The sequence below is a fragment of the Peromyscus leucopus genome, chromosome 22, assembly GCF_004664715.2.
Source record: "Peromyscus leucopus breed LL Stock chromosome 22, UCI_PerLeu_2.1, whole genome shotgun sequence".
In the NCBI taxonomy this organism is placed as follows: Eukaryota; Metazoa; Chordata; class Mammalia; order Rodentia; family Cricetidae; genus Peromyscus; species Peromyscus leucopus.
Window position 1 is genome coordinate 21,788,555 of NC_051081.1, and position 26,050 is coordinate 21,814,604.

General features: G+C 45.4%; 1 protein-coding gene across 1 annotated transcript in view; it reads right to left on the reverse strand.

The window, feature by feature from the left end:
• The window catches only part of Mta3 (metastasis associated 1 family member 3), a 130,225-nt gene that overhangs the window by 48,320 nt on the left and 55,855 nt on the right, over window positions 1-26,050 (reverse strand). The window contains 3 exon segments of the mRNA XM_037197982.1: window positions 14,143-14,201; window positions 14,204-14,241; window positions 20,462-20,564. Of these exon segments, the coding sequence (XP_037053877.1) occupies window positions 14,143-14,201; window positions 14,204-14,241; window positions 20,462-20,564 (200 nt within the window).

Below are 26,050 nucleotides of genomic sequence, written 5' to 3' on the forward strand. Positions count from 1 at the left end.
AGGCAGCAACTAGTTAGTACACATCTGTTTAGTAACTGGTTGAACAGGGTTTGGCATTAACTTTAAAATAAATCTCTGAATTCCACCAAACAAAAGCCAAAGAGAAAATGTCATTGCCGGCTTCCCTTGGCCGTCACAGCTTGGGTGACGCCCGAGGACAGCACTCTCTGAGAGAAGCTCTCCCGGCCGCACAGCGGCGTCAGAACGCTGGCCCTGCCGTTCCCTCCTGCTCACACCCTGCCAAGTTTCACAGGCAATCAATCTGATTCTCCAGCTAACCTCCCCCAAAAGACCCTGTGATATAGCTGTTTCTTTTTTTTTAATTTTATTATTATTTCTTTTTATTTTATTTTATTTTTTTATTTTTTGCCGAATGCCGTTTATTGTTGGAGGAGGAGTTCTTAAATACAGGCTTACAGCGCAATGGGAGAACCCCAGAGGGCAGAAGTTTGACGATGTTTTACAATCTTATATTTCTTGTATCTCCAAATCTGAGTACTCTTTCTGACTATCTCTTTATAAAAACAGAAGGATCAATAGTATTTAGGGACCCTTTCAACTAAGGATAGGGCCATAAAGTGTTACTTTGTAATGTCCTAAATTGACAAGAGGTAATTAAAAAACAAACAAACAAAACCTAAAAGACTAGGTAGTGATCAAAAGCCACACCCACCACTTGGGATATGGAGGTAAGAGGATAAGGAGGTCACTGTTATCCTTGAATATATTAGGCCTATCTGAAACAAAACAAAAGAAAAACAACAAAGTCAATAATTATACAAGGGCTTGAGCATAGCTCAGTGCCAGGCTTGCTTGAGGCCCAGGTTTGATCCTCAACAGCCCCCTCTAAAAACTTATGCAAATTCACTGTGATGCTGGAATTCCTCAAAAGATAAAAGCGATTTTTATAACTAACTGGTGCTCTGAAGCCAAGACACCACAGAATTAAATGTGTTTGTCTCGGGCGACAGCGCATCAACCACTTAATCAGAAGAAGCCCACGTTATGAACCACAGCACAAGCCACGTGTGCCCGGATGTCCACTGACTGCACCCAGCTTCTGAGACTGCGAGACAGCTTCCCGGCCACCAATCAGCTCCAGCCAGCATTAACGCCAGGAGACTCGTCTCCAATAGGTGAACCATAACCTGGTGGAGAGGGCAGGGCCGTCGGCATGAGCAGACATACCGCTGAACGTGTAGGGGGGATTTTATGATGGAAGGCAGAGGGTTCTCTCTCTCTTAAGGCCCTATTAACCTCGTCTTTCTGAGACATGCAGACGTTGCTTTTGAGTGGACTTTTGTGTGGTCTGACTGTACTCTTTAAAAGCTTTCTACAACAGAAAAAAACAACGTTCACTATAGAAAATAACAAATATTTATTTTTGTTATTACACAAATTCAGTGTCTTCTCCCGAGTTCCAAAATCAGACTGGGAGGACACGAGGGGACTCTGGGGACACTACACGGTATCTACACCTAGTGGTGGCTTTACGCGGATGGATGCGACCATGAAGGTCACTCAATGCACGAGGTACACTGCACACATATCCCAACTCAAAATTAAAAACGGGTTTGAAAACGAAGCAGAAAACAACCCAAGTCTTGCCTCAGATAAGCACTTTGCAAAGACCACATCTCTCCAATAGATACGAGCACACGCCGCGAGACCCATTCAAATCTAAACTTTGAAAATCATCACCGAGCACAAGCTGTTCCCTCTGCCAAAAAGCAAAGGTGTTGTCACATTTCATCTCATTCATAACAGATGGAGATGACAAACAGAAGTATTTTAGGAGGGAGACTGACAAGGAAATCTTGGCAGGGGAGTTTTCATCTTTTGTTCATTAACCAGAATCACGCTCCGGTAGACTGGATTGTTGTTCTGCAAACATTTCACTCCTCCGGGGACCTCCACAGGGGGCTACCGTGCCCCTGCACAGACAGCGGGCTTTGGCACATGATTTGCTTGGGCAGTAGGATGTGAAGATATACGACACAGCTGGGCGGTGGTGGCGCACGCCTTTAATCCCAGCACTTGAGAGGCAGCGGCAGGCGGATCTTGGTGAGTTCCAGACCAGCCTTGGGCTACAAAGTGAGTTTCAGGACAGCCAGGGCTAGACAGACATACAGGAAAACCTTGTCTTAAAAAAAATCCAACATGCCAAAATCAAACCAAACAAAAACAAAAACAAACAAAATAAAAAACAAAACAAAATAAACAAAAAAAAAGAAGAGAGAAAAAAGACATATAACATAATCAGTCTTTGGTGTGTGTTGGTGCATTTGGCCTTGGTCTCTTGTGCCACTGACTTGTGTTCACAGAGGCTAAGGGGGTGCAGGAGAGAGAAACTGGCCCAGCATATAGCTTGGCTGAGTCTAGTCCACCAGAATCCTAGACGATGCGCAGCTGAGTGGAAGATGAGTCGTGTACTGGGTCTGTATTCTGGGGCAGTGTGTGAGGGATGCCATTGGAGAAGAGAGAACACGTTCATGGAGTTGCTCCAAGCTCTGAGGGCAGCCACCTCCGCAGTGGGTCTGGACGGAACTGATTCAGCGTAAGGCGGAGCGGACGGCACAGGATGTAAGGGCCCTGCTCTGAGCCACACTTGAGTGCACTCCATCTTCAGTCGGCCGCGACTTCCATTGCGACTGTCGTTTTCCATTCCTGCCTGTTTCCCTTCTTACACGCCAGTCGTGCATGGCCTGAAGGTCCTCACTAGACTCTGCTTTCCAGAGAAGACACACTTCACGTGTGCCACTACTACACAACACTACCTCCCAGGCACGTGTTTAATACTAGCTACCGATTGGCTCAGGGGCAATTTCATAAAAAACCTTACACTTCTAACTCCAGCACAAATCACAGCATTCAAGGGATTAAGTCAATTCAAAACTCACTGAACTTTCCAAGCAGAAGGTGAATATAAACTCTTAGGAATAAATCCACAACTAGGATCAAAGTAAAAGTTCTTATGCTTATATAAAAAGTGCACCATCCACTTGCAATTTCTGCTTTGGTGGGAACCAAATTCGGAGAAAGTCACATTTCTTTCCTTTTTTTTTTTTTTAAATAGGGAAAGGATTTACTTATTTGTTTTTAATTGAAAAAATTCTTTTCTCATATAATAGATCCCGATTTCAAGCCTTAGAAGAAATTACAACTGGGCATGGTGGTGTACACTGATGATCCAAGCACTTTGTAGGTGGAGGCAGGAAGATCAAGAGGTCAAGGCTAGACTCAGATACATACTGAACTTCAGGCTAGCCTGGGCTATACGAGACTGCCAAAACTACACTTCCACACCCCTCTGTCGTATGGGACTGTGCTTTGAGCCTTGTGCAGTTGTGCCTGCTTGCGAACACTCCTCACAGCTGGACTTGCTGACTACTGAGGTTCCTTCTGAGAACAGGAGGAGGGGTGGGGAGGGTGGTGGGACCTGAACCCAAGTACCCAACCACACCTCCCAACCAGCTGCATGCAATTTTACCCTAATTGTACCTGGCCTGGAGGAGACAGGGAAGATACAGGCTGAGAAAGTCTGGGTGCTGGTGGGGAGGCCATCATGCAGCCCCGAGGAAGCCATCATCCATGTTGGAAGCAGATCTCCCAGTGTGGATGCTATAGGGTCACCCACACTCTGAAAGTAACCCTAATAAACTTGCTGGTTCCCCGGGAGAACGTTGGTGGACTCAAACTATGGTTTGCCATTGAGGGGCCTTATGAGGTAGGGACAGGTGTTACCTTGCCACGCCCAAAAATGTAGAATTTGAAATATATTAGAATATTGGGAATATACATGTTTAATTCCATAAAGAATTAATTTACATTATAAACTTTGTTTCACCAGAAATAAACCAATACTTCAAATAAAAAGTTATAAAATTAGGAAATAATTGGAAGCACATAATAAGGAAAATACTATAAATCAAAATATCCTAGTTAAAGCCACTCTGGTAGAGGAGCACTTACAATCAATAAGGATTGCTAAAAATGGTCTTTAAGAAGATACCCGGCCTGGTGAGTCACATAGCACTCGGATGGCTGAGGCAGAAAGACTCCAAGTTCAAGGCCAACCTAAGCTACACAGCAAGATTCTGTCTCCAGTAAGCAAACAAACAAATACCTCAGGAAAAGATTATCAAAGTAGATCTAGAAGTAGAAAATTAAATAGAAAACATGTAATAAAATTTCATTTTTATGAATAAAAAAGTATATGGCAAAGAAAAACAAAAAACTGTCTGTCTGTCTGTCTGTCTGTCTCTCTCTCTCTCTCTCTCTCTCTCTCTCTCTCTCTCTCTCTCTCTCACACACACACACACACACACACGACAAATGTTTAACTATTAGCAAGATTTAGGGCCAGAAAAGAGTCGTTTCCTCCTCTCTAATGGACATGACTGGGACAACTGGTCAACTAGAATAAAGCCCCTTCATTAAAGGGGCTTTAACAGTGCCGAACAGTGCTTTAACTGCCGAAACTACACTTCCACACCCCTCTGTATAAGTGTCGTGTTATACTATGTTAGTGCAGGAGAAAATTATTACTTAGGAACAAACACTTAGTAATAAAGAAATATCCGTTCTGAAACTTACTCTCAAACTGTCTGGAAATAACACATGCTTAGTTAAAAACTGACAGGTGGCCATTTAGGTAACTCGTGGGTAGTTAAAATTGATAGACGGCCATTGTGTTTGGCCCGAGTGCCTGCAGTGGGCCCCACCAGACTAGACCAAATCAGAATGGAGCCCTTTCTGTAGCAGCCAACTGATTAAATGCAACAGGAGTCTCATACCCACAAATGTCAGGGCCCCATTTCTGTGAGGCCACAGATAAAGTGATGTCCGGTGCTGGAAATGTAGGTAAAGCCAGTGAGATCCTTACATTCAATTGTTCTACATTTGTCTCTTGACCAGAGAGAGAGAGAGAGAGAGAGAGAGATGATGAAGCAGCTGAGGCACAAAGGTAACTGCTGTGGAACCGACCTGACAGGAACACAGGAAGCCTTTATACTAGACTCTTTGTAAAGACATCATTTTAGCAAGATATTATAAGCATAAGCTGTTATCAACTCACATCTGTAAGCCCAAACCTCTTTTCAAAAAGTCGAGAGTACTTAAAATTCTCAACTATATTCTCCTCACATTCAAATACAGTGATCTTCTGAGGTTTCCTATGCTAGTGTTTAACTCAAGAAGAAAAGTAAAGTACTGGCTGGCTAGGCTCAGTTGGTGGAATACTGTATCTAATATGCGCAAAGCCGGGGGCCCAATCACCAGCACCAAATAACACCGGTTACAGTGATACACACCCTCATCCCAGCACTCAGGCTGTATAGCCAGGAGGTTCAGAAGTCAAGACACAGGAAGTTAAAGGATAGGCTAGGATTCTTACAACCTTTCTAAACAAACGAGAAGAGAGAGAGAGAGAGAGAGAGAGAGGAGAGAGAGAGAGAGGAGAGAGAGAGAGAGAGAGAGAGGAGGGAGGAGGAAGGGAGGGAGGAGGGAGGAGGAGAGGAGGGAGGAGGAGGGAGAGAGGAGAGAGGGAGAGGGAGAGGAGAGAGGAGAGGAGAGGGAGAGGAGAGGGAGAGGGAGAGGGAGGGAGGGAGAGGGAGAGGGAGAGGGAGAGAGAGAAAGCAGGATTTGGGGGCAGCAACAGGGTTCAGTGTGTAAAGGCGCTTGCCGCCAGGCCTGACAACCTGAGTTAACTCCCAAGTTGCCATCTGACAGGCTTGTGCACAAATGTGCACGCACTCGCAGAAACACAGAGTCAGGGAGACGGCTCAGTGGGTGGGGCCAACACTTGCTGTGCAAGCATCTGGATTATTAAAAATTCAAGGGTGGCCTCGCACACACCTGTGATGAATGTGTGTGAATGAATGGACAGGAAGATCCCTGGACTTGCTGGCTGGCAGCCCAAATTCAGGAGACTCTGTCTCAAGGGAATAAGGTGAACAATAACAGAGCAGGATATTTGATGTTCTCGTCTGGTGTCTGCATGTGTGCTCACACACACACACACACACACACACACACACACACACACACACACCAAAGTAAAATATATATATATATATAACATATATGTTAAAAATATAAAATATAGCCAGGCTGTGGTGGCGCACTCCTCCCAGCACTTGGGAGGCAGAGGCAGGCGGATCTCTGTGAGTTCGAGGCCAGCCTGGTCTACAGAGCGAGATCCAGGAAAAGCGCAAAGCTACACAGAGAAACCCTGTCTCGAAAAACCAATATATATAATATATACAATATATATCATATATATATTGCCAGGCAGTGATGGCACACATCTTTAATCCCAGCACTCACTGAGGCAGGTGGATTTGAGGCCAGCCTGGTCTACAGAGCAAGTTCCAGGACAACCAGGGCTACACAGAGAAACTCTGTCTTGAAAAACTAAACAAACAAACAAACAAACAAACAAAAAAAAAACCCTACTACTTTGGTGAAACAAAGGAACAGACCTGTCTTATCCAAAAGTGGAAACTACTAGATTCAGGCCCAGGTTTTAAGTGAACTCATGCATCTAACAGGCACTGTGCTTGGTGCCAGAGTCATCAAAGAAGGGAAGCAGACAGTCACTCACTGATGGACAGTTTTCAAAGCTGGTGTGTGAGAAGTGAGTGTTCGATGGAGGGAGAGGAAGAGAGAGAGAGAAGAATCACAAGCAAAGGCCTAGGACAAGCCAGGGGTGGTGGCACCCACTTTGATCCCAGCACTTGGAAGTCTGTGAGTTCCAGGCCAGCCGGAACTGCACAGTGAGATCCTGTCAAAAACAAACAACAACAACAAAGAAATCCAAGCCAGGAAACTGCTTGACAGGAGTCCACAGGACACTCAGAGTCTGGGGAGAGGAAGGTATAACGGGGATTTGCGTTTTGTCATAAATACAATGAAATGGTACCACAGACTCATTGGGTGGGAGCGGGTGTGGGGGGTGGAGGGGTGGCGGGGAGTGGGGGTGTGGGGGAGGCGCACTGTTAGATCTGCCGCGTTACAGGCATTAGAGCTGCAGCGGTATCTGAGTCCATCTCTTACTGAACCGACACAGCCACCCTTCCTCAGTCCAGACCTGTCACCAGGAAGTCTTATCTCTAGCCCTGTCTGTCACTAATCCAAAGAGACGAGTCCTTGTGCAGTTTATTGACCGGGCTGTGCCCTGGGCTCACCTCCTGGAGAATCCCAGGTTTTCAATGTTACAAGCACAAAGATTCCTTTTTCTTTGACTCTGTCGCCCAAATGACTTAGTTTTCAGAGTCCAGGCAGGCGAGTAAAGCCAGAGCCCTGCTTCTCCAGGAGTGAGACACCAGGTCACTAACAATGCTGGCGCCTCTCTGCAGGCCAAGACGTGGGTGGCCTTGTGGCCACCACCACACACTGAGGGAGGAGTAGGCTGGCATGCTACCAATCCCAGTCACAACAGTCCAGCGATGTTTCAGTCCAGGACAGACTGTATATATGTCACACACAACACTGGCGCCATGGTCACATAGCCAAGTGACTCCACAGCCACCTTCTTTTGTGTGAGACCTCCATAATGTTCCCCCATGACAGTGAGGCATGGTTTGCCTATAATACTGACCATCCCTCAAGTGAGGGGCTCAGGGGAGAGGGTGCCAGCTGATGTTCGCATTTCTAACCGATGCTCTTCCCTCGGCATACTGGATAAAACACTTCCTATTTTATGAAGTAAGTGACATGTATGAAACCTCCATGAGTTCAACGTATTTTGCTTTGGCTTAGTTTTGGTTTTTCGAGACAGGGTTTCTCTGGGTAGTCCTGGTTGTCCTAGAACTCACTCTGTACACCAGGCTGGCCTCAACTCAGAGATTCATCTACCTGTCTGTCCTATGAGAGCTGGAATGAAGACATGTATCACCACCCCTGGGCTCTGCATTTTGTTTGGTTTGCCTTTTGAGACAGTGTCTCGTAACTGACTTTGAACTCTCGATCTGCCTGCCTCTACCTCCCGAGAGCTAGGATTGCAGGGGTGCACCTCCATGCTCAGGGACTTCCGTATCTTTTAACAATGTAAATCCTGCGTATCTTGGATTGGCAACACTTGAAATTTGTGAATGAGGAAGTCAGAACCAGGCATGTACAACTGCCTGCCCCCAAAATATTACCGGTGATTGACAAGAAGTATAGGTGCCCTGGATGAACAAATGGTCTAGGAATTCTCAAGCCTGCTGGAGTTCTCCTTGTAACATTCCCAAGGAAAAGCGACAGCAGAAGGCCACTCTGACCCCTTCACACGTCCCTTCTGGCACGCCATCCCCAAACTCTTAAACCCATAGTTTAAGTCCCAGTTTTAACCAGGCCCACTCAGTTTGTACATAAATTCCCAGGACCGAGAGAGTCCAAGTGAACCTGAAGCCACAGTAGTTTGAACGGGAAGCCAAGGCACTGGTTTTCTGTCTGTCTGTCTCTCCACCCATCTCTATCTGTGTGTGTGTGTGTCATTCTGTCTGTCTGTCTCTCTTTCTCTCACACACACCCTACATCTTCAAGAATATCTAACCAAGAAGGACAGCAGCCTAAGCGTTCTAATGAGGAGGAGGCAGAAGGTGGGTAGAAAGGGCGGCTGGTGGAGCAGGCGAGGCCTTGGTAGAGACAAGAATGGATATGAGTCACAATGCCAGCCCACAACTGCCTAAGCCTCCAAGTCCACTTCTGTTTAAAAAAAGAAAAACTGTTAGAGTAATGAGCTGGTATATATGTGTGTGTGTGTGTGTGTGTGTGTGTGTGTGTGTTGTGTGTGTGTGTGTGTGTGTGTGTGGTGCACGCCTTTGATCTCAGCACGTCGAAGGCAGAAGCAAGTGGATCTCTGGGAATTTGAGGCCAGTCTGGTCTACAGACCGAGTGCAGGCCAGCCAGGGCCACACTGTGAGACTGTCTCTAAATAAATACATGTATTTATCTTGAGTTATTAATTACTGAAATTTTGAAAATAATGTTTGTGATGTAAAGGCGATTTCTAAATGACTAATGAAAGTAAATGGAAACACTGGAGAGTTGGAGGGCACCTTCTTAAAAACCTGTTATAGAGTGCACACACATGCTAATTCTAGCACATGAGGGTGGAGGTAGGATAAGAAGTCATCTGACTTATATCACACAAGTGTCACAACACAGACACACCCACACATCATACACACAACAATAATAAGTGAAAGTAGGTCTTTTGTAAATACACAGATGTTTACAATCAGTCCTTTTAAAGGGCGTCTTTTATAAATAGTCCACAGCCAGACATGGTGGCATCACCTGACATCTTGATGGCTCTGAAGGCTGAGGCAGGATGGCTGTCTTGAGCCCAAGAGTTTCAAGTTACCCTGGACAACGTAGCAAGACTTCAGCTCAAAAAGAGAAAACACACACACATACTTCTGGGATATTATATAACACACAGTGTATACAGTGAAGAGCCTTCGTCGACAAGCCACACGCTGAGCTCTGCCCTCTTCCTGAACAAATAAAAATCCCCTCGAGGCACCGTGTGCTCCCCAGCAATGGGACAGAGTCACCGTGGCTTCCCCAGCTCACACACAGGACAAAGGTGGTCACCCTGCAGACCACCACCAGGCAGACCAGCTCCAATCACCAAGTGCCACCCAGCTCGGTGCTGGTCGGGGACTGGCTATCCCACTCTGGATCCTCGGTCAGGGCAGACAGAACCCGCCAGAGTGTGATAGGAGAACATGCCTAGTTTTCTAAGCTCGATTTCCCAAGAACAGTACTAAACAACAAATGTCTGGTTACAGATCACACTCCACCCATACAAAGCAAGAGAGTGCAATATTGGTGTTGGGGCGTGGGGGGGGGGGCCTCCCCAGTTCTTAAAATGGTAAGGGAAAGCTTTTGTTGGCTGGCTGTCGCTCAGCGATAGAAGACATGCCCAGAACGTATGAAGCTCAGTTCAACCCCATCACAGCCACCATCATCACCAGGAAGGCAGACGGGAAGGCATGGCTCCTCCGATCAGGGAAACCCAGGAGGAGGGTGGACGACAAAGTTGCACACTTCAGAGAGACTCGGCTCTGTTACAGACAACACCAGGAGCTTTGGCTCCTCAGTCAGTGCTTGTTACGTGGAGCTTTGCAGCGACAAACAGATCAACAAAATAAACTATAAAGAAACACTGGGATGGCTCCATCAGACTGCAACCCACAGAACCAGAGAGGCTCTATAGCATGGGGGATCCTAGGATGACTGTGGCTTATAATAAGTTTTGGTTTTACTCAATTACTGAGCAAGTCTCAATGAAACATTTCACTTAAGATAAGAATTTATACTGTATCAAGCTGATAATAGAAAAATTAATTAATTAATTAATAAAAATTAAATAAAAATTAAAAATTTTTAAAAAATGAACTACTAAAAAAAACCATATTTTGCTAAAGTAAAAAGGGGAACTAGGGACTCATCTCTCCTCTCCACATTCTATTCTTTCCCTTGTTTTGTATATTTTAAATTTTTTATCAGTGGATTCTGCTGGAGTATCTGCTGCAGATAAGCACTGGAGGACTCCTGTTGCAAATCACCCTCTAGAGTGATGGATGGATCTTTCTACTGGCACTTGGAGGAGACCCGATATGGTGTTGGTGTGGGCCTGGGGTTCTGTTTGTGTCTTTCCACAGGACAATGAGGTTTCTCTTTGGATTCCTGAGCACCCTGTGGCTGCTGCTGAAACCCAACATGGAGGAGACCTATTGGGCCTTCATGAAAAACTCTCCCCCTCTGATGCCAATGGGGATTGAGAGCCCAATGTGGCCAGCTTTGGCAAACATTAACGTAAGCCTAGGAACTGTAGCCATGAGGTTGGATTCTCCAGAAGGTAATGTATGATAACTGCTTTTTCAAGTATGTTTGAGAACATGTCACCCAAACACCTTGGAGATTAAGGATAACACTGAAGGTCACTGACCCCCATTTGTTAACAATAGCATGCCAGCTAAGCCTTTTCATTTTCACAATCCTCTTCAAGCTGGTGTAGTACCTACTTTTCAGGAGTGGCTCTGTGCAACATTTATTGGCCTCTTGAAATTCATTTAGCCCCCCTTTGAAGATACCTTAAAATTTATGAGCCTGAATGTAGCCATTATAAGTTATGTTCCTTGTGAGCTGCCTATTTTTTTCTTTTTGGTTCTTAGTTGTTCTTTTGCAGAGCTACCAGCTTAAGTTGTGCTGGGATCAAGAAAAATGGACCTTGGCAGTTCATGTTCCTAGAGTTGTATCCATGCCAGTGGATGCACACATGCTCCAGAAGAGAATTTGACATCGCTGATGTCGTTGTTGCTGTTATAGAAGTGGCGGCCACCGCTGCTACTGTTTCTGGGATTACCATTTCATAATTGCTTACTACAGCTAGCATAGTGGAGACCCTGGCAGCAAAAGTAGCTACCACAGTTAGTTAATCTTTCATTCTTTTGGGCATGATAAATTTAATTCAATAGTTATATACATTTCGACTGGCTTTGAAAATTATAAATTTATAAACTCAAGTTCCATTTGCCTTTGGGATACCATCTTACAAGGACTCCAATTTGCAGTAAGGCTCATTAAGGAAGGGAATGGCTCAGTTGCCTTTAGCCTACTGGCTATGGGTGGGTGAGGACCTCTGTTGGTCTTTTCTGTGCCGAACACACAGATTGCAAGCCCAGTGCCACTTTGAGATCTTTGACAGCAGTTAACTCTGCAGCTCACACACGATTGAGCCGGTATGATGAGTATTCAGAGACGGGTAATTCCTGGGGGGCGTTCACCAACCTAAGACAGAGTGCCTGTGTGGCCTGGGCAGGCGTCTCCATGAAGGATAAGTTTGCTGACGTCCCACGCAAACTAAGTCAGAAGCTCATTTTTTAGTAAAAGGGGGACCTGTAGGGCCCTGGCCCCCGTTTTGAGTAACTGTAACCTTGCTTGCTGACCTTGACCTTGATATCCTCCCTATACAATTCCCTGCCGAGTTCCACCCTCCTGAATGCTTAAGGGACGTTCCTTGTCTGTGTATCTTGCATAATGGGCTTTAACAGCTTAGATTCAAGATTGTAAAACATCAGTAGCAAACTTCTGCCCTCTGGGGTTCTCCCATTGTGCTGTAAGCCTGTATTTAAGACCTCCTCCCTCCTTCAATAAATGGCATTCAACAGTTAAAGAGAGAGAGAGAGAGAAACACTGGGATGGCTGAAGGGTAAAGGTGCTTGCTGCTAAGCCTGGTGACCTGAATCCCTAGAACCCACAGAGATGGGGGAATGCCAGAAAGCGGTCCTCTGACCTTCATGTGTATACACACACACACACACACACACACACACACACACACACACACACACACAGTGCAGATTACACTGAGACTGCATTTGAGGTTATAAATTTCCATCCTGATATGCAGAATGATTTTGCAACATATGGGCACATTCTAAAGGAGCAGGTCCCTGTGAATCGGCTCCAATCAATACCAGCTGTAGCAGAGAATAATTGTACATGAGTTCACAAAAGATGCGGTGGAGTTAAAATACAAACTTATGAGAAACAGCAAAAGAGAAGTGTTTATAAGTGTAATAGAACATAAATAATACGAGCCAGGCACAGAGCCTGAGGCAAGAGGTTCTCCTGAGCTCAGAGTTCAAGGCCCTGTTAAACCTGAGCAACAAAGCAAGATCTCAAGAGGCTCTGGGTTTGATACCCAGCACTCACGTAAGGCTCACACCTTTCTGTAACTCCAGTTCTAGAGGACCTGATGTCCTCTTCTGGCCTCGATGGGCACTGCACAAACATGGCACACAGAAATACATGAAGGCAAAACACCCATATACACAGAAGATTTTTTAAAAAATCTTCTTAAAAAAAAAAAAAAACTAACACCAGGTGGTGGTGGCACACGCCTTTAAATCCCAGCACTCGGGAGGCAGAGGCAGCCTGGTCTACAAAGGCCAGCCTGGTCTACAAAGCGAGTTCCAGGAAAGGCGCAAAGCTACACAGAGAAACCCTGTCTTGAAAAACCAAATAAATAAATAGGTAAGTAAGTAAGTAAGTAAGTAAATAAATAAATAAATAAAGCTAATTTGGAAGGTAAATCTGTACTCATACTTCTATGATAAAAGATTCTTCAAGTTGTAAACAACCAAAACACAAACATATTTTGGAAGAAAGACTAAGGCATTGATGGAAAAAAATTTTAAAAAGCAAGAAAAAAAAAAAAACAAAAAAGCCCCAAAGATTTCTCCAAACAACACTCAAACCTGGCATGATGGCACATGATAGTATCTCAGTAGTGTGGGGCCAAAACTGGAAGACTGGGGGTTCAGTGCCAGCCTAAGCTACACAGCACCCCCACGTCAAACAGGGAGAGTAATGCTGAGTGCCGGGCTTAGTCCCACTTAGTCAAAGTTCTCCTCCGTCCTCCACCCAACCCCCATGACATGCGCGGACACTCACGAGCACCACACACTCACACACACACAAAAAATTAAATAATTAAAACAACAATAAACCCCACAACAAACCAGTAATCCCAGCACAGGCAGAAGCAGGAAGATCAGAGTTTCAAGGCCATCCTCATCTACATAGAGAGTTCAAGGCCATGAATCCCTGTCTCAAAAAAAAATTTTTGAGATGATTTTGTGTGTGTGTGTGTGTGAAAGGTATGAATATGAGCAAAGTACAATATGTATGAAAATGTCATAATAAAGTCCATTGTTTGTGCACTAAAAGTTATTAAAAATTCACCCCAAAAAATTGACACATAGTTATCACAGCAATAGTCTCAACAGTGATAGCAACAGGATTCCTTATGTATAAAAAGAGAATACTGTAAGTGGTCTACCACCAAGTAAATGAACAGAGAAAAGCACAGGGCGAGAAGAAACAGCACCCCAGAATGGTGAGTTCGCCTCCCGCATGACTTCCTTCCCGCCCCCACCTCTTCCTTAGCACTTCTTCCTGGTCTCAGCTCACAAACAAGGTGACTCTGGAACCCAGTTAACCAACCAGCTGGCCTGCGTCAACTTAGACGTCCGAGGCCAACCGTCGGAGAGGTCCGAGTCTCCAGCCCTGTCCTAATGGTTTTATTATAGTTAAGTGAGCAGCCAAAGAAAAACCTCAGAATGGCAAAAGGCATCTTACCAGGGTGATGTCTCGGGAGGCTGCAGCCGCGCTCATATGCAAGCTAGGCTGCCTCACGAGCTGCTGCAATCCAGGGCACGGGCGAACGTCCCGACGGCACTGAGGAGGCCGAACACAGATGAGAACAGTAGGTTATTCCTTTAATAAAAGGTTATCTTGCTTGTTTATTTTATGGTATGAATATTCTGCCTGCCTGCATGTAAGAGCACCGTGTGCATGCCTGCTGCTGGAGGAGGCCAGGGGGGGATGCTGGGTCCCTCGGAACTAAGGTGCCATGAGGGTGCTGGGAACTGGGGGCCCCTGCAGGAGCAGCAAGTGCTCCTAACCACTGACCCTAAGCATCTCTCCAGCCCCTCTGTCCCAGATTGCTCTCCAGGGCTGGGATAAACACCATGAACAAAAGCAGCTTAGGGAGAGAAAGGTTAATCTGGTTTACACGTCCTTCCATCCTCTGAGGCTATGGTACATCACTGAGGGAAGCCAGGCCAGGAACCCAGAAGCAGGAACTGAGGCAGAGACCATGGAGGGGTGCTGCTTACTGCCTTGCTGTCCACTGCTTGCTCAGCTTTTTTTCTTATGGCCCAGGACCACCTGCCTAGGGGTGGCATTGCTCAAGTGGGCTGGACCTTCCCATATCAATGATTAATCAAGAAAGCGCCCCCTTAGACTTACAATCCAAGAGGGGCATTTTCTCAGTTGAGGTTCCCCCTTCTCAATGACCCCAACTTGTGGCAAGTTGCCAAAAAACTAACAAGCACACTTGCCTGTTAATTTTTTTTTATTTGTGTGTGAGTGTGTATGTATTGAGGGGATGCAAAGCCGTATGTATGTGCGTGTGCGCACATGCAGAAGGCAGACGTCAGCTCCAGCGTTGGCGGTAAAGGCTGCCCCCTTTATTTTTGAGACCGTCTTTCACATCAGAAGCTAAGGGCTTACATCTAGGACGGCAAGCTAGGGAGCCCCAGGGCCCCCCCATCTGCCTCCCCAGCACTGGGCTTACAAGCACACTCTCATCTCTGTATCCGGGTCCTGGGGGTGAATTTAGGCCTTCCTGAATTAGCAACACGAGCTTTGACTGACTGACCTACCTCCCCAGTCCCGGCTTTTAAGTCTTATCGGGAAGCAAGAAGTAAATAAGGCAGAGACCGTGCAGAAGGACTACATTTTGGAATAATAAATAAAAAACTGTAAAGAAAGGAAAAGGGCTGTTGGATGTTTGGGAATTAAGCATCAATTGAACAGTATTTTTCTCCTTTAAGATTTAATACAAACAGAGTTTGTATTAATCCTGAGAAGTAAAATTTTCAGAAATCTGAAACTCCACATGACACGGGGAAAATTTCCACACTAGGAAACTCTGATTCATGTACAAAATCGTTTAAGATTTTGCTTGAGGGGCTAGAGATGGCTCAGTGGTTCAGAGCACTGGCTGCTCTTCCAGTGGACCTGGGTTCAACTCCCAGCACCCATATGGAAGCTCACACCTGTCTGTAACTCCAGTTCCAGGAGATCGGACACCCTCACACAGACATGCATACGGGCAAAAACACAAATGCACATGAAATAAAAATAAATAATTTTTTTAAAAAAAGCATTTTGCACAAAGGAAGGGTGGTGCGTGCCATCCCAGCACTCGGGAGACTGAGGCAGGAGGATCTCTATGAACTAGAAGCCAGCCTGGTCTACAAAGAGAGTTCCAGGCCAGTCGAGGGTACATTGTGAGACTCTATCTCAAAACAAAACAACAACAAAAAGGTATTGTTAAAGGTGGGGGTGGGGGCTGAAAAGATGGCTCAGTGGTTAAGAGCACTGGCTGTTCTTCCAGAGGAACTGGGTTCAATTCCCAGCCCCCTCATGGCGGCTCACAACTGCCTGTAACTCCACCTCCAGGGGATCTGATATTCTCACACAGACATACCTGCAGACAAAACACCAATTCACATAAAATAAAGTAAAAATAATAAATCATTAAAAATAATATTGCACGAAATTACTTTAAGGCTCTGTAAAATTCCTACAAAACATAAAGGAATTCCATGTTTAGTCTTGGGACCCATCTTCACGTAGACATAGATGCCAGATCAGAAACAAAACATAAACCTGGACTCAGAAGCTCTGGTTCCGAGCGTTCCAGCATATGTAAGGAATTATCATTCAAGCAAGCACAAAACAAACCTGTGTGGTCACGGAGAAGGAAAGGGAAGAGAGTCTAAAATGCCATGGGACACATCATTTGGTATTCATATGTGCTCAAAATAGGAGGAGGAAGTCCTAAATATCAATTGTGAAATCCCAGGAACGTTTTCCACACAGAATGTTATAACAGAACCACTTCCTGTGGAGGCTCAAAATAATACATTTTTACTATACCATTTAAAAAAGCAACTTCCACAGCACTGATTTCCATTTGTAATAATCTAGAGCCTTTCTGTATGCAGGAACCTAAACCCCAAGAGGTGCAGGATCCACAGTCTGCCTGCCTTGCCGGACATGATAGCTCGGGAAGATTTCCTCATTCATTTTACTTAAAATCTAATATATATGAAAAAGCAAACTCTGCCTCGCTATATAGATACCTTAACCCCAAGAGGTGCAGGATCCACAGACTGCCTGCCTTGCTGGACATGATAGCTCGGGAAGATTTCCTCATTCATTTTAGTTAAAATCTAATATTATATGAAAAAGCAAACCCTACCACACTGTACAGATATTTAGCTCTCACAAAGTGATTATGCCCAGGGTCTAACCAACACCCAAATGAAGAAACAGAAGGTGGCCGACCCTTCCCACACTCCTTCCCAAAAGGAACCGCCATCCTAGATTCTAAGAAACAAAACAGAAACACAGCTGAGTGTGGTGATCCACATCTTCAATCCAGGAGGCACCGGCAGGAGGATCTCTCTGAGTTCCGGGCCAGTCAGGGCTACACATTGAGACCCTGTTTCAAACAAAACGAACAAAATCTAATAACAACTACAAAAATAAAAATCACACCATGACAGCCGCCTGGCTATGGAGCTGAGGCTAGCCTGTGACGTCATCGCCTTGGCTTCCCAAGTGCTGGGATTCCAGGTGTGCACCTTCCCGCCTGACACCATCAGGACACTACGAACGCAGATTAGTTTTGTTGACATGAAATCACATATGTGAGACATGCTGTTGTTGTTCTGAGATAAGGTCTCATGTAGCCCAGGCTGGCTTGGAACTATGCAGTCCAGACTGCTATCCAACTCGAAATCTTTGGCCTTGGCCTGCCAAGCACTGGGTTACAAATCTATCATAGGCCCCACACCTGGATGCATACTATTTCTTCTCTCTTGTTTAAACCTTTGAAAGTCATCTCAGTTGTTGGCTGGAGTGATAGGGGTGCGTTTTCCCTGAGACGGCATTCTCTTCTGTCCCCCGCCCCTCCTTCAACTAGACAGCATTCCAGTTTGTAGACGCTGCTCCTCCAGCCATGAGCAAGCACATCTTCCCGGACCCAGGATGCTGTCCCCTGAGGGTGATATCAGCAGTAAAGCTTAGAGGATGCGTGGGAGACAAGACCAAACAGTTTTTTAGAGGAGCTGTCCAGGTTTACAGTCCCACCAGGTGGACGAGACGATGCGGACTGTTCCACACTTGCGCTGACCTCAGCTCTTTTACAAGTGCAGGGCTTGGCTAGTGTAACTAAGGTCACAGCCCAGCACTCCACAGTAAGAAGGCCGGGCGGGTGGGGTTACAGCTGCAGTAATGCGGTTGGGATGGTTGCGGGGCATGATGTCCAACGCCTGGATTCATGGCATCCGGGAAACTGAGACAGGAGGATTGCTACAAGTTTGAGGACAGTTTTGCTATAGAGAATGAGGCCCTGTTTCAAAAAACAAAAACTAAAACTAAAAATAATTGGTTTTAATTTGCATTTAGATTCGGTATTTTGGGTTTTCTGTTTTGTTTTGTTTTGTTTAATCAAACATTTTAAAAGTAGTTTTTATTAAAAAAAAAAAAAAAAAAAAGACACCCCCATTCAGGTTTCATAAATATGGATAGCAAAGAGTAGTCTGAGAAAGAAAAAAAAAACAAAAAACAAGAGTGTAAATCAAACTGGAAAACTGCAGGTCTCCCCAACAATCCAGCACTCAGAGACTTTCCTGAGCACACTGCCAGCGCCATGTCCACGACTCACTGCTTCTCCCCCCTCTCCAGCTGTCTGTGCCGCTAGCCAGCTGCTGCCCTGCAATGTACACCTAAGGCCTCCATCCACTCATTCAGCTCTAGGTGTAGGGGCTCTGTGGTAGCTGAATGTAACTGGCCCCCATAATCTCACAGGGAATGGCATTGTTTGGAGGTGTGGCCTTGTTGGAGGAAGTGGGTCACCGTGGGGTGGGGCTTTGAGGTTTCCTATGCTCAGGATACCACCCAGTGTCTCAGTCGACTTCCTGTTGCCTGTAAGATGTAGGACTCTCAGCTACTGCTCCTGCACCACATCTGCTTGCCCACTGCCACGCTCCCAGCCATGATGATAATGGACTGAACTTCTGAAACCGTAAGCCAGCCCCCTCAATTAAATGTTGTCCTTATAAGAGTTGCTGTGGTCAAGGTGTCTTTGACCCATAAAAAATCCTAAGACAGACCCTGAACCCTAAGTGTCTGGCCACCAATAGAGTGTGACCTTCCATGATGATTGTCCTTATAAACAAGGCTGTCTAAAAAAGTGTACGATGATTTTCAACAGAAAATAAGAGGCTATAGGAGAGACCCTTCTGCCCATTATTGGGGTTGAACTGATTCTAGTATCTGGCCATGTCTGTGATTCATGTAAGGAAGTAAACATTATAAATTTGGTTGCAGTCTCTTACAGCCATGATGTACAATATATCCATTCATGAAATCAAACACTGTGCACAACATGGTCTTTTCAAATAAATGAACACAGTATATGCACATAAACAACTATACTTTGTGGACCTTCATTCAATATTTGAGGATCTACCTCTTTGTTACACAAACTCAAATTCTCTGATTTTAATGGACAGAAAGTTTACCATCCCACTGGACGAGGGTAACCCATTCATTCCTCAGTCGCTCGCTGATGCCCATTGAGGGCTTTTTCTACTTTATCCACCATTGCAATGGTGTGCTCATCTCATCCACTTTCTCTTGGGGAGCAGTTTTCCCCAGAAGCCTCATTTACTCATAACTGAAGGAATGAAAATAAAGCCCTGCCCCCATTCGTAGCTTAAGGAAAGGGCCAGAGGGAGAAACAAGATGACCAAGCCTGGGGGGGGGGCTCCATGCAAGCGGCAGCCTCACTCTTACACAGCTGCATGTGGCCTCTCCCCTCTTGCCTTCATTTTGGGCTTGGTTTTTCTGAGACAGTCTCAGGTAGCCCAGGCTAGCCTCCAACTCACTATGATCCCAGGCTAGCTACAAATTCCTGATCTCTCTGCCTTCGCTCCCAAGTACTGGGACAGGTGTGTGCCACCACCCCTGGAATGGGTGAGACATTTCTACTGGCACCTGAATAATCCAGTTTAGAGTTCAGTAATGTCCAAAATAAAGGGCATTTCGTTCATTAAAGACCTGGGATTCCGGTGTTCAATATGTTCCTTGTGCTTCTACTTAAAAAAAAAAAAAAAATATGCATTTATGTTAAGCCTATCCCTTTGGTTGCCGTTGTTGGCTTAGGCTTTTGGCAGTGCTAAGGATTGAACTTGGGATGATGTACATGCTAGGCAAGCAAGTGCTCTACCCCAGCCCTTGCTTCTACTTTCTTAATTAATTAAACATTTTCACTTATGTTACATTATTTAGTGGACAATGTGACTAGATATTGGGTTTACTCACAGGACTAGAAAAAGAAAAATACAACCAATGGGGTAGGGGCTAGAATACAAAGAGAGGACATATACCAGGCAGGACAGCACACATCTTTAATCCTCATACTCAGAAAAGCAGAGGCAGATGGTTCTCTGTAAGTTCAAAAACAGCCAGACGACACACTGAGACTCTGCCTTTAAAAAATAAAATAAAATAAAATAAAATAAAAAGGAAGGAAGGATGGAGGGAGGGAGGGAGGATAGGGGCTGTAGAGACTATCACTGTTACAGAGGACCTGGGTTTGGTTCACAGCACTCACGTGGTAGCTCACAACTGTCTGTTCCTTTAGTTCCAGGAGATCCAATATCCTCTCTGGTCTCCAAAAGCAACAGGCACACATACAGTGCATACATATACATTCAGGTAAATACTCATATACATACAATAAAATGACAATTTTAAAAAAGGAACTAGATACAAGTTGTTTCACAGAAAGACTTATGGATAATGGCACACTCACCGGGCTACAACTAAAAACTGGTCAATCTGTCGATCCGTAAGCGGACTATTGGGATCCCAAACTTTTACTTCCAATTTTGATTGTTCCCTCTCATCTGAGTCTCCTGCCCAAAAACAAGAGAAAGGGAGTGTTGTTAGTCACACCGTGGCACACATGCTAGAAATCCCCAAATGTCAGGTGCATCCTTGGACAGCAGGTGCACATAGATGGTGGTACACGCAAACCCACAACGCGGCCCGCATCGGCAGCATCAGCATCAGCAGGCATCTCCTGAGACCCAGGGCCAGGTGTGGTGGTGCATGCCCACCATCCCACTTGGTGGCAGAGACAGAGGAAGGGACCCAAGTTCCAGGCCAGCTAGGACAACACCATGAGGTGATACCTCAACAACAGAAATCTAGTGACCAGACTGTATAGCTTCCCATTTCTCTTTTTCACAGAAGGCTGGAGAAATATAGGTCCAGAAATGTTCTTCCACAGCACTGATCCTCCAACCATTTCTCCAGGACATTCCATAAAGCACCCAGTGGTACTCCCATCTGAGAGGACCAAAGCTGCACCACACATCCCCGAAGCCCTTTCCTGGACTACCGGAAATAGCTGCTTCCTAAGTAAAATTCATCTTCGTTGTACCAGCTGCCACTGCCCGGCAATTTTTAATGTTATGTTTAAATCAGAAACACTCAAGGATGCCATTTATCACCATTTTTGTTGAATATTGCTTGAAAAAACTCTAGATGATGTACTGGGATATGAATCAAAGGAGTAATAAGTTACTAGAATAGCATCATAAATATGAATATAGAAAGCTCAGTGGAATTCCAAAGAAAATATAATATGAGAAAAAAATCCACATTCACTGTGACAATAAAAATAAGAAATACAGATAACATTGGCAGTATATTTATACATGGAACTTCGAAAGGAAAAACGATTTGAATAAAAACAGTGAAGTGGTAAGTCTTTCTGATAGCACTTTTGTACAATTCTCTCCTAGGATAAATTTATAAGGACTTAATTTGGGGAGTAGATAAGTTATTATATTAATCTACAAGTGAAATAGTATTGAGCTAATGAGAAACAGGATTAACTCTGAATGGGATTCTAATACAGAGCTCCAGTAAAGCAAACGATGCTGAGCTCGGCTGGACCCTCAACAGCACAGAAAGAAGAGCTGATGGAAACAGAGAGGCAGGGCCTGGGGCGTAGCTCAGTGGGTAACATGCTTGCTAATGCGCCCAAAGCCCTGCGCTCCATCCCAGTGCTGCATAAAATCAGGCACGGTGGTTTTGCCAGCTCTTGAGAGAGGAAGAAGGCAAGAAGAGGCCAACCTAAGCTACATGAGACCCTATCTCAAAAAAAAAAAAAGTAAAATTTTTAAAAAACACAGAAATATACTAGATCATATATTAGTATATATTTGAAAATTACGACTATGAAGCTGGACAGTGGCGGCGCACACGGTTAATCCCAGCACTGGGCAGGCAGGGGCAGGTGGATCTCTGTGAGTTCCGGGGCAGAGGAGGCTACACAGTGAGATCCCGCTCAAAAAGCAAACCAAAACAAACTGTAAAGTCTCTTTCCTGGAGACAAGGGCTCCAGGCTGGCACCAGGCTTTGGCTTTTTTCCCCACACCCAGCATGAGATTCCCGCCACCGGCTTCTAACACAGCAGTGAGAGATCTGCAGTCTACAGTAAGCCTTTGCAAATAAACAACAGGGTGAGCTGGGGTTTGCAGTTCATTGGGTGAGCACTTGTCCAGCATGTGTGAGGCCCCAAGTTCAATCATCAGAGAGAGAGAGAGACAGAGACACAGAGACAGAGACAGAGACACACACACAGAGAGACAGAAGGAGAAAATAACAAGGTTTGCAGGGAAATGGACAGAACTTTCAAAATCCCGGGAACTTGTCCTTGGAGCATTAAATGAGTAAATAGTAAGAGCCAAAGCTGAAACACTGCCCAAACCAAGGCTCCACTGTGACATTTGCACAGAGCACAAAGGTCGGTCGATCTTTATCTCCTTAAACCTCGACCCCTGGAGGCTAGTGAGAGGGCGATTCTGGCACAGAGTCTGAGTGGAATGAAAAGTCAAATCCAAGGTGCAGGAGTGTTTTCCCTTTGCAAAGCCAAGCTTCCCATCCATGTGGCTCTTCCTGAGTGGAGCAGATTCTGGGGCCACGGAGTCAGCCTCCTCCGGGAGGCAGGCGTGCACACCTCCCTGAGCCTGTTTCCCGCAGGGAAGGGCGCTGCTCCTACACTATCGGCTGACACTTGCCTAATTCATGACTACAGCTGAGCCCATCTTGTTCTTAAAATACATAAAATATGCGCCAATTAATTAGCCCTCAAAAGAGAAGCCCCCTCGGAAATTCACAGCCCACTGCTGCCGTGTACATCGCCCACTCATCTCAATGCCAAAGGCACAACCTCAATGACTCTCAATCTCTCTCTCTCTCTCTCTCTCTCTCTCTCTCTCTCTCTCTCTCTCTCTCTCTCTCGTTTTCGAGACAGGTTTCTCTGTGTAACAGTCCTGGCTGTCCTGGAACTCATTCTTGTAGACCAGGCTAGCCTCGAACTCACAGATCCACCTGCCTCTGCCTTCTGGGTGCTGAGATTAAAGGTGGGATCCACCACAGCCAGGCCCAAATACTCTTTCTTTAAAGGGGAAGAAAAGGTTAACTCAGATGGGTTGAACCATTTCCCAAGGTTATAGTTAGGACCTATTACCCACGTTTTACCAAAATCTGGGATTCCAGGGTCAATCTTAGTTTAACCACTTAACAAAATATCATCTGTAGAATAGACTTCTTTCTTCAAATTCTAGTTATCTTTCCTGACACCCTAGCTGCTTCCGGAGTCCCATGGCCCTCATTCAGGCAAAACGCTTAGTCACTCCAGGGTCTTACATCCTACATAATCCATGCGCATACGTGGCGTGGTTATGTAAACCCTATACATATGCGCAAGGTGATCCTTAAAAGCAGATTCCACCCTTCCCCCCTCCCCTTGCACATATTTCTCTCTGGCAGGCCTGCTCATGCCCCATCTTTCCTATCCCTCTCTAATAAAACTCTTAAAGTGGGTTTTGGTGTGCCTCGTGGTCCCTTCTTGCGCCCAGTAAATAATACGTTCAAATAATAATTTAAAATCTCCATACATTCAAATAATAATTTAAAATTTCCTACGCAATATATTTTTTTCATGGAAAACTCACACTAGGTGGTCTATTTGAATTTAATGGAATATTTAAAATCTAATCTCTATCTTCATTTTTTGAGAGGACCAGGCGGCCAAACCACAGGCTCCCGGGAGCTCTGATATGGACCAGGCCTTGATTTCAGTTCAGTAGAATGAGCTGGAGCTGAGAAGCAATTCTCAGGAAAACCACGACTTAGGGGTAACCAATCAACGGGCGCCCCCACCCCAGCCTCCTGCCCGCATAGCAGGCGCCCCCAAGCCCCTCCTGCTGGCTCAGCAGGGCCCCAGACTTCCGCTAGCTACAGATAGCTTTCCCTACCCTCAACAAGTCCCTAGACACTAGCCCCGCCCATCACCACCTAACCACTACAGCCTGCCACCAATCAGCTCCCCGACTAATCTTTCCTCCACCAATCAGCACCAGATTAATCCCGCCTCCCTGGAATTCCCCTAACTCTGCTTAAGAGGTGCTTGCTGACCCCCCCCTTCGGGGTCACTATTTGCCACCCCAACATGCTGGAAGTAAACGCTCTTGCTAAATTGCATACATGACTGTTGGTCTTTCTTGGGGGCTCCTCTCGGACCCTAACAATTTTCAAGCTACACACTCATCAGTCCAGATCTGAAGTGTTTGTTAAGGGATGGTGAGCAGCAAGTGAATCCTAAAACACCACAGCGGTCTTCTAGAGTCCATCCGGACGTGTTCACAAAGAAAGCGCGCCTGTGTCGGATTCGGACAAGCTGTTGCTGCAGCCACCTACCCAGGATACCACTCCAGGGTCCGCCTCCCAATCCAAAGCAAATTGTGACCTGGCCACTGGTCCAAACGCACCCCCTGGAGATTGTCAACGGGTTCAGGAAGCTCCGATTGCAGAGAGCCCCAAATACTCATTCTCAAATACAACGCTTTCCACTGTTTATTTGTCCTGCAACCAGGCACCTCGGGTCTACACTGCTGCGTGGTGGCGCGATGTCTGCCGTGTGTGTCACACCGGTTTGCCTGCTGCTGTATTTTTCAAGAGACAGTCTTGCCCTGCAATTCAGGATGGGACTCACGAGGGCTGCGCTTCCAAGCATACGCTCACACCAGGCTCATGTTCATGACTTTATACATCTGTTGTCAATGCTTAAGGTCCTTTCCCCTAGCAGACACTAACTAGAAAGAAGGTTCCCGGCCGGGCAGCGTTGGTGTGCATCTTCAATCCCGGCACTCTAGAGGCTGAGGCTGGAGGATCTCTGTGAGTTCCAGGACAGCCTGGTCTCTGTAGAATGAGTTCTAGGACAGCCAAGGCCACACACACACACACACACACACACACACACACACACACACACACACACACACACCACCCAAAAACTCAAAAAGAAAAAGAAAGGTTTTTTTTAAAACCACACATCAAGTTGACTGCTCAATGATGACACATGAGAAGAAACATTGTAAATATGCCTGAGGCTGCAACAAGAATCCAAATGACTTCATTTATGATTTTTTTTCTTAAACGCCACGTTAGGCTAGTGAGATGCCTAACAACTTGAATTTGAATCCTCAGGACCTACATGGTAGAAGTTGTTCTCTGACCTCCACACACAACTTTGGCATGAATACATATGAACATACATGCAAACACACACAGAAAATAAAAATGCAATGAAAATTTTAAACAGCATTTTTCTCTAAAACAGTGGTTCTCAACTCTCCTAATGCTATGACCCTTTAATACAGTTCCTCACATTGTGGTGCCCCCCCCCCCGCAACCATAAAATTATTTCGTTGCTACTTCATAACTGTAATTTTACTACTGTTATGAATCATAATGCAAAAATCTGATGGTCTTAGGCCACTCCTGTGGAAAGGTCATTCCGACCCCCAGGTTGAGAACCACTGCTCTAAAGTCTACAAATGTGGTGCTTTTTGTAAAAGATAAACAGAAATAAAGATAACCAATAATAACTTTAAAAATAAGCCAAGCAAAGATAACGAAAAGTACATCTCTCTACAAAGATCTGCTTCATTATGAAACTTTGGGGTAGAGGTTACTCAGTGGTTAGGAACACTTCCTGCTCCTTGAGAGGACTCCAGTCAGTTCCCAGTGTATCAAACAGCATACAAAATCACCTGTAATTCCAGTACCAGGGGATCCTATGCCTTCTTCTGGACCCCTCAGGCACCCACACACATGTGACACATACTCACATGATCCATACATGTGCATAAAGATAAATCTAATAAAAGACTTCTTTTTTTTTTTTTAAGTTTGTAACAGTGCATCTCTCAGTTACACGAACAACATACAGATCGGCCAAATTCTCAAAGAACTGTAACTGTTCACTAGATTCCATTGCCGGCTGAGCTAGACAGTTTAGAGACAAAGTTTATGAATCTCAGGA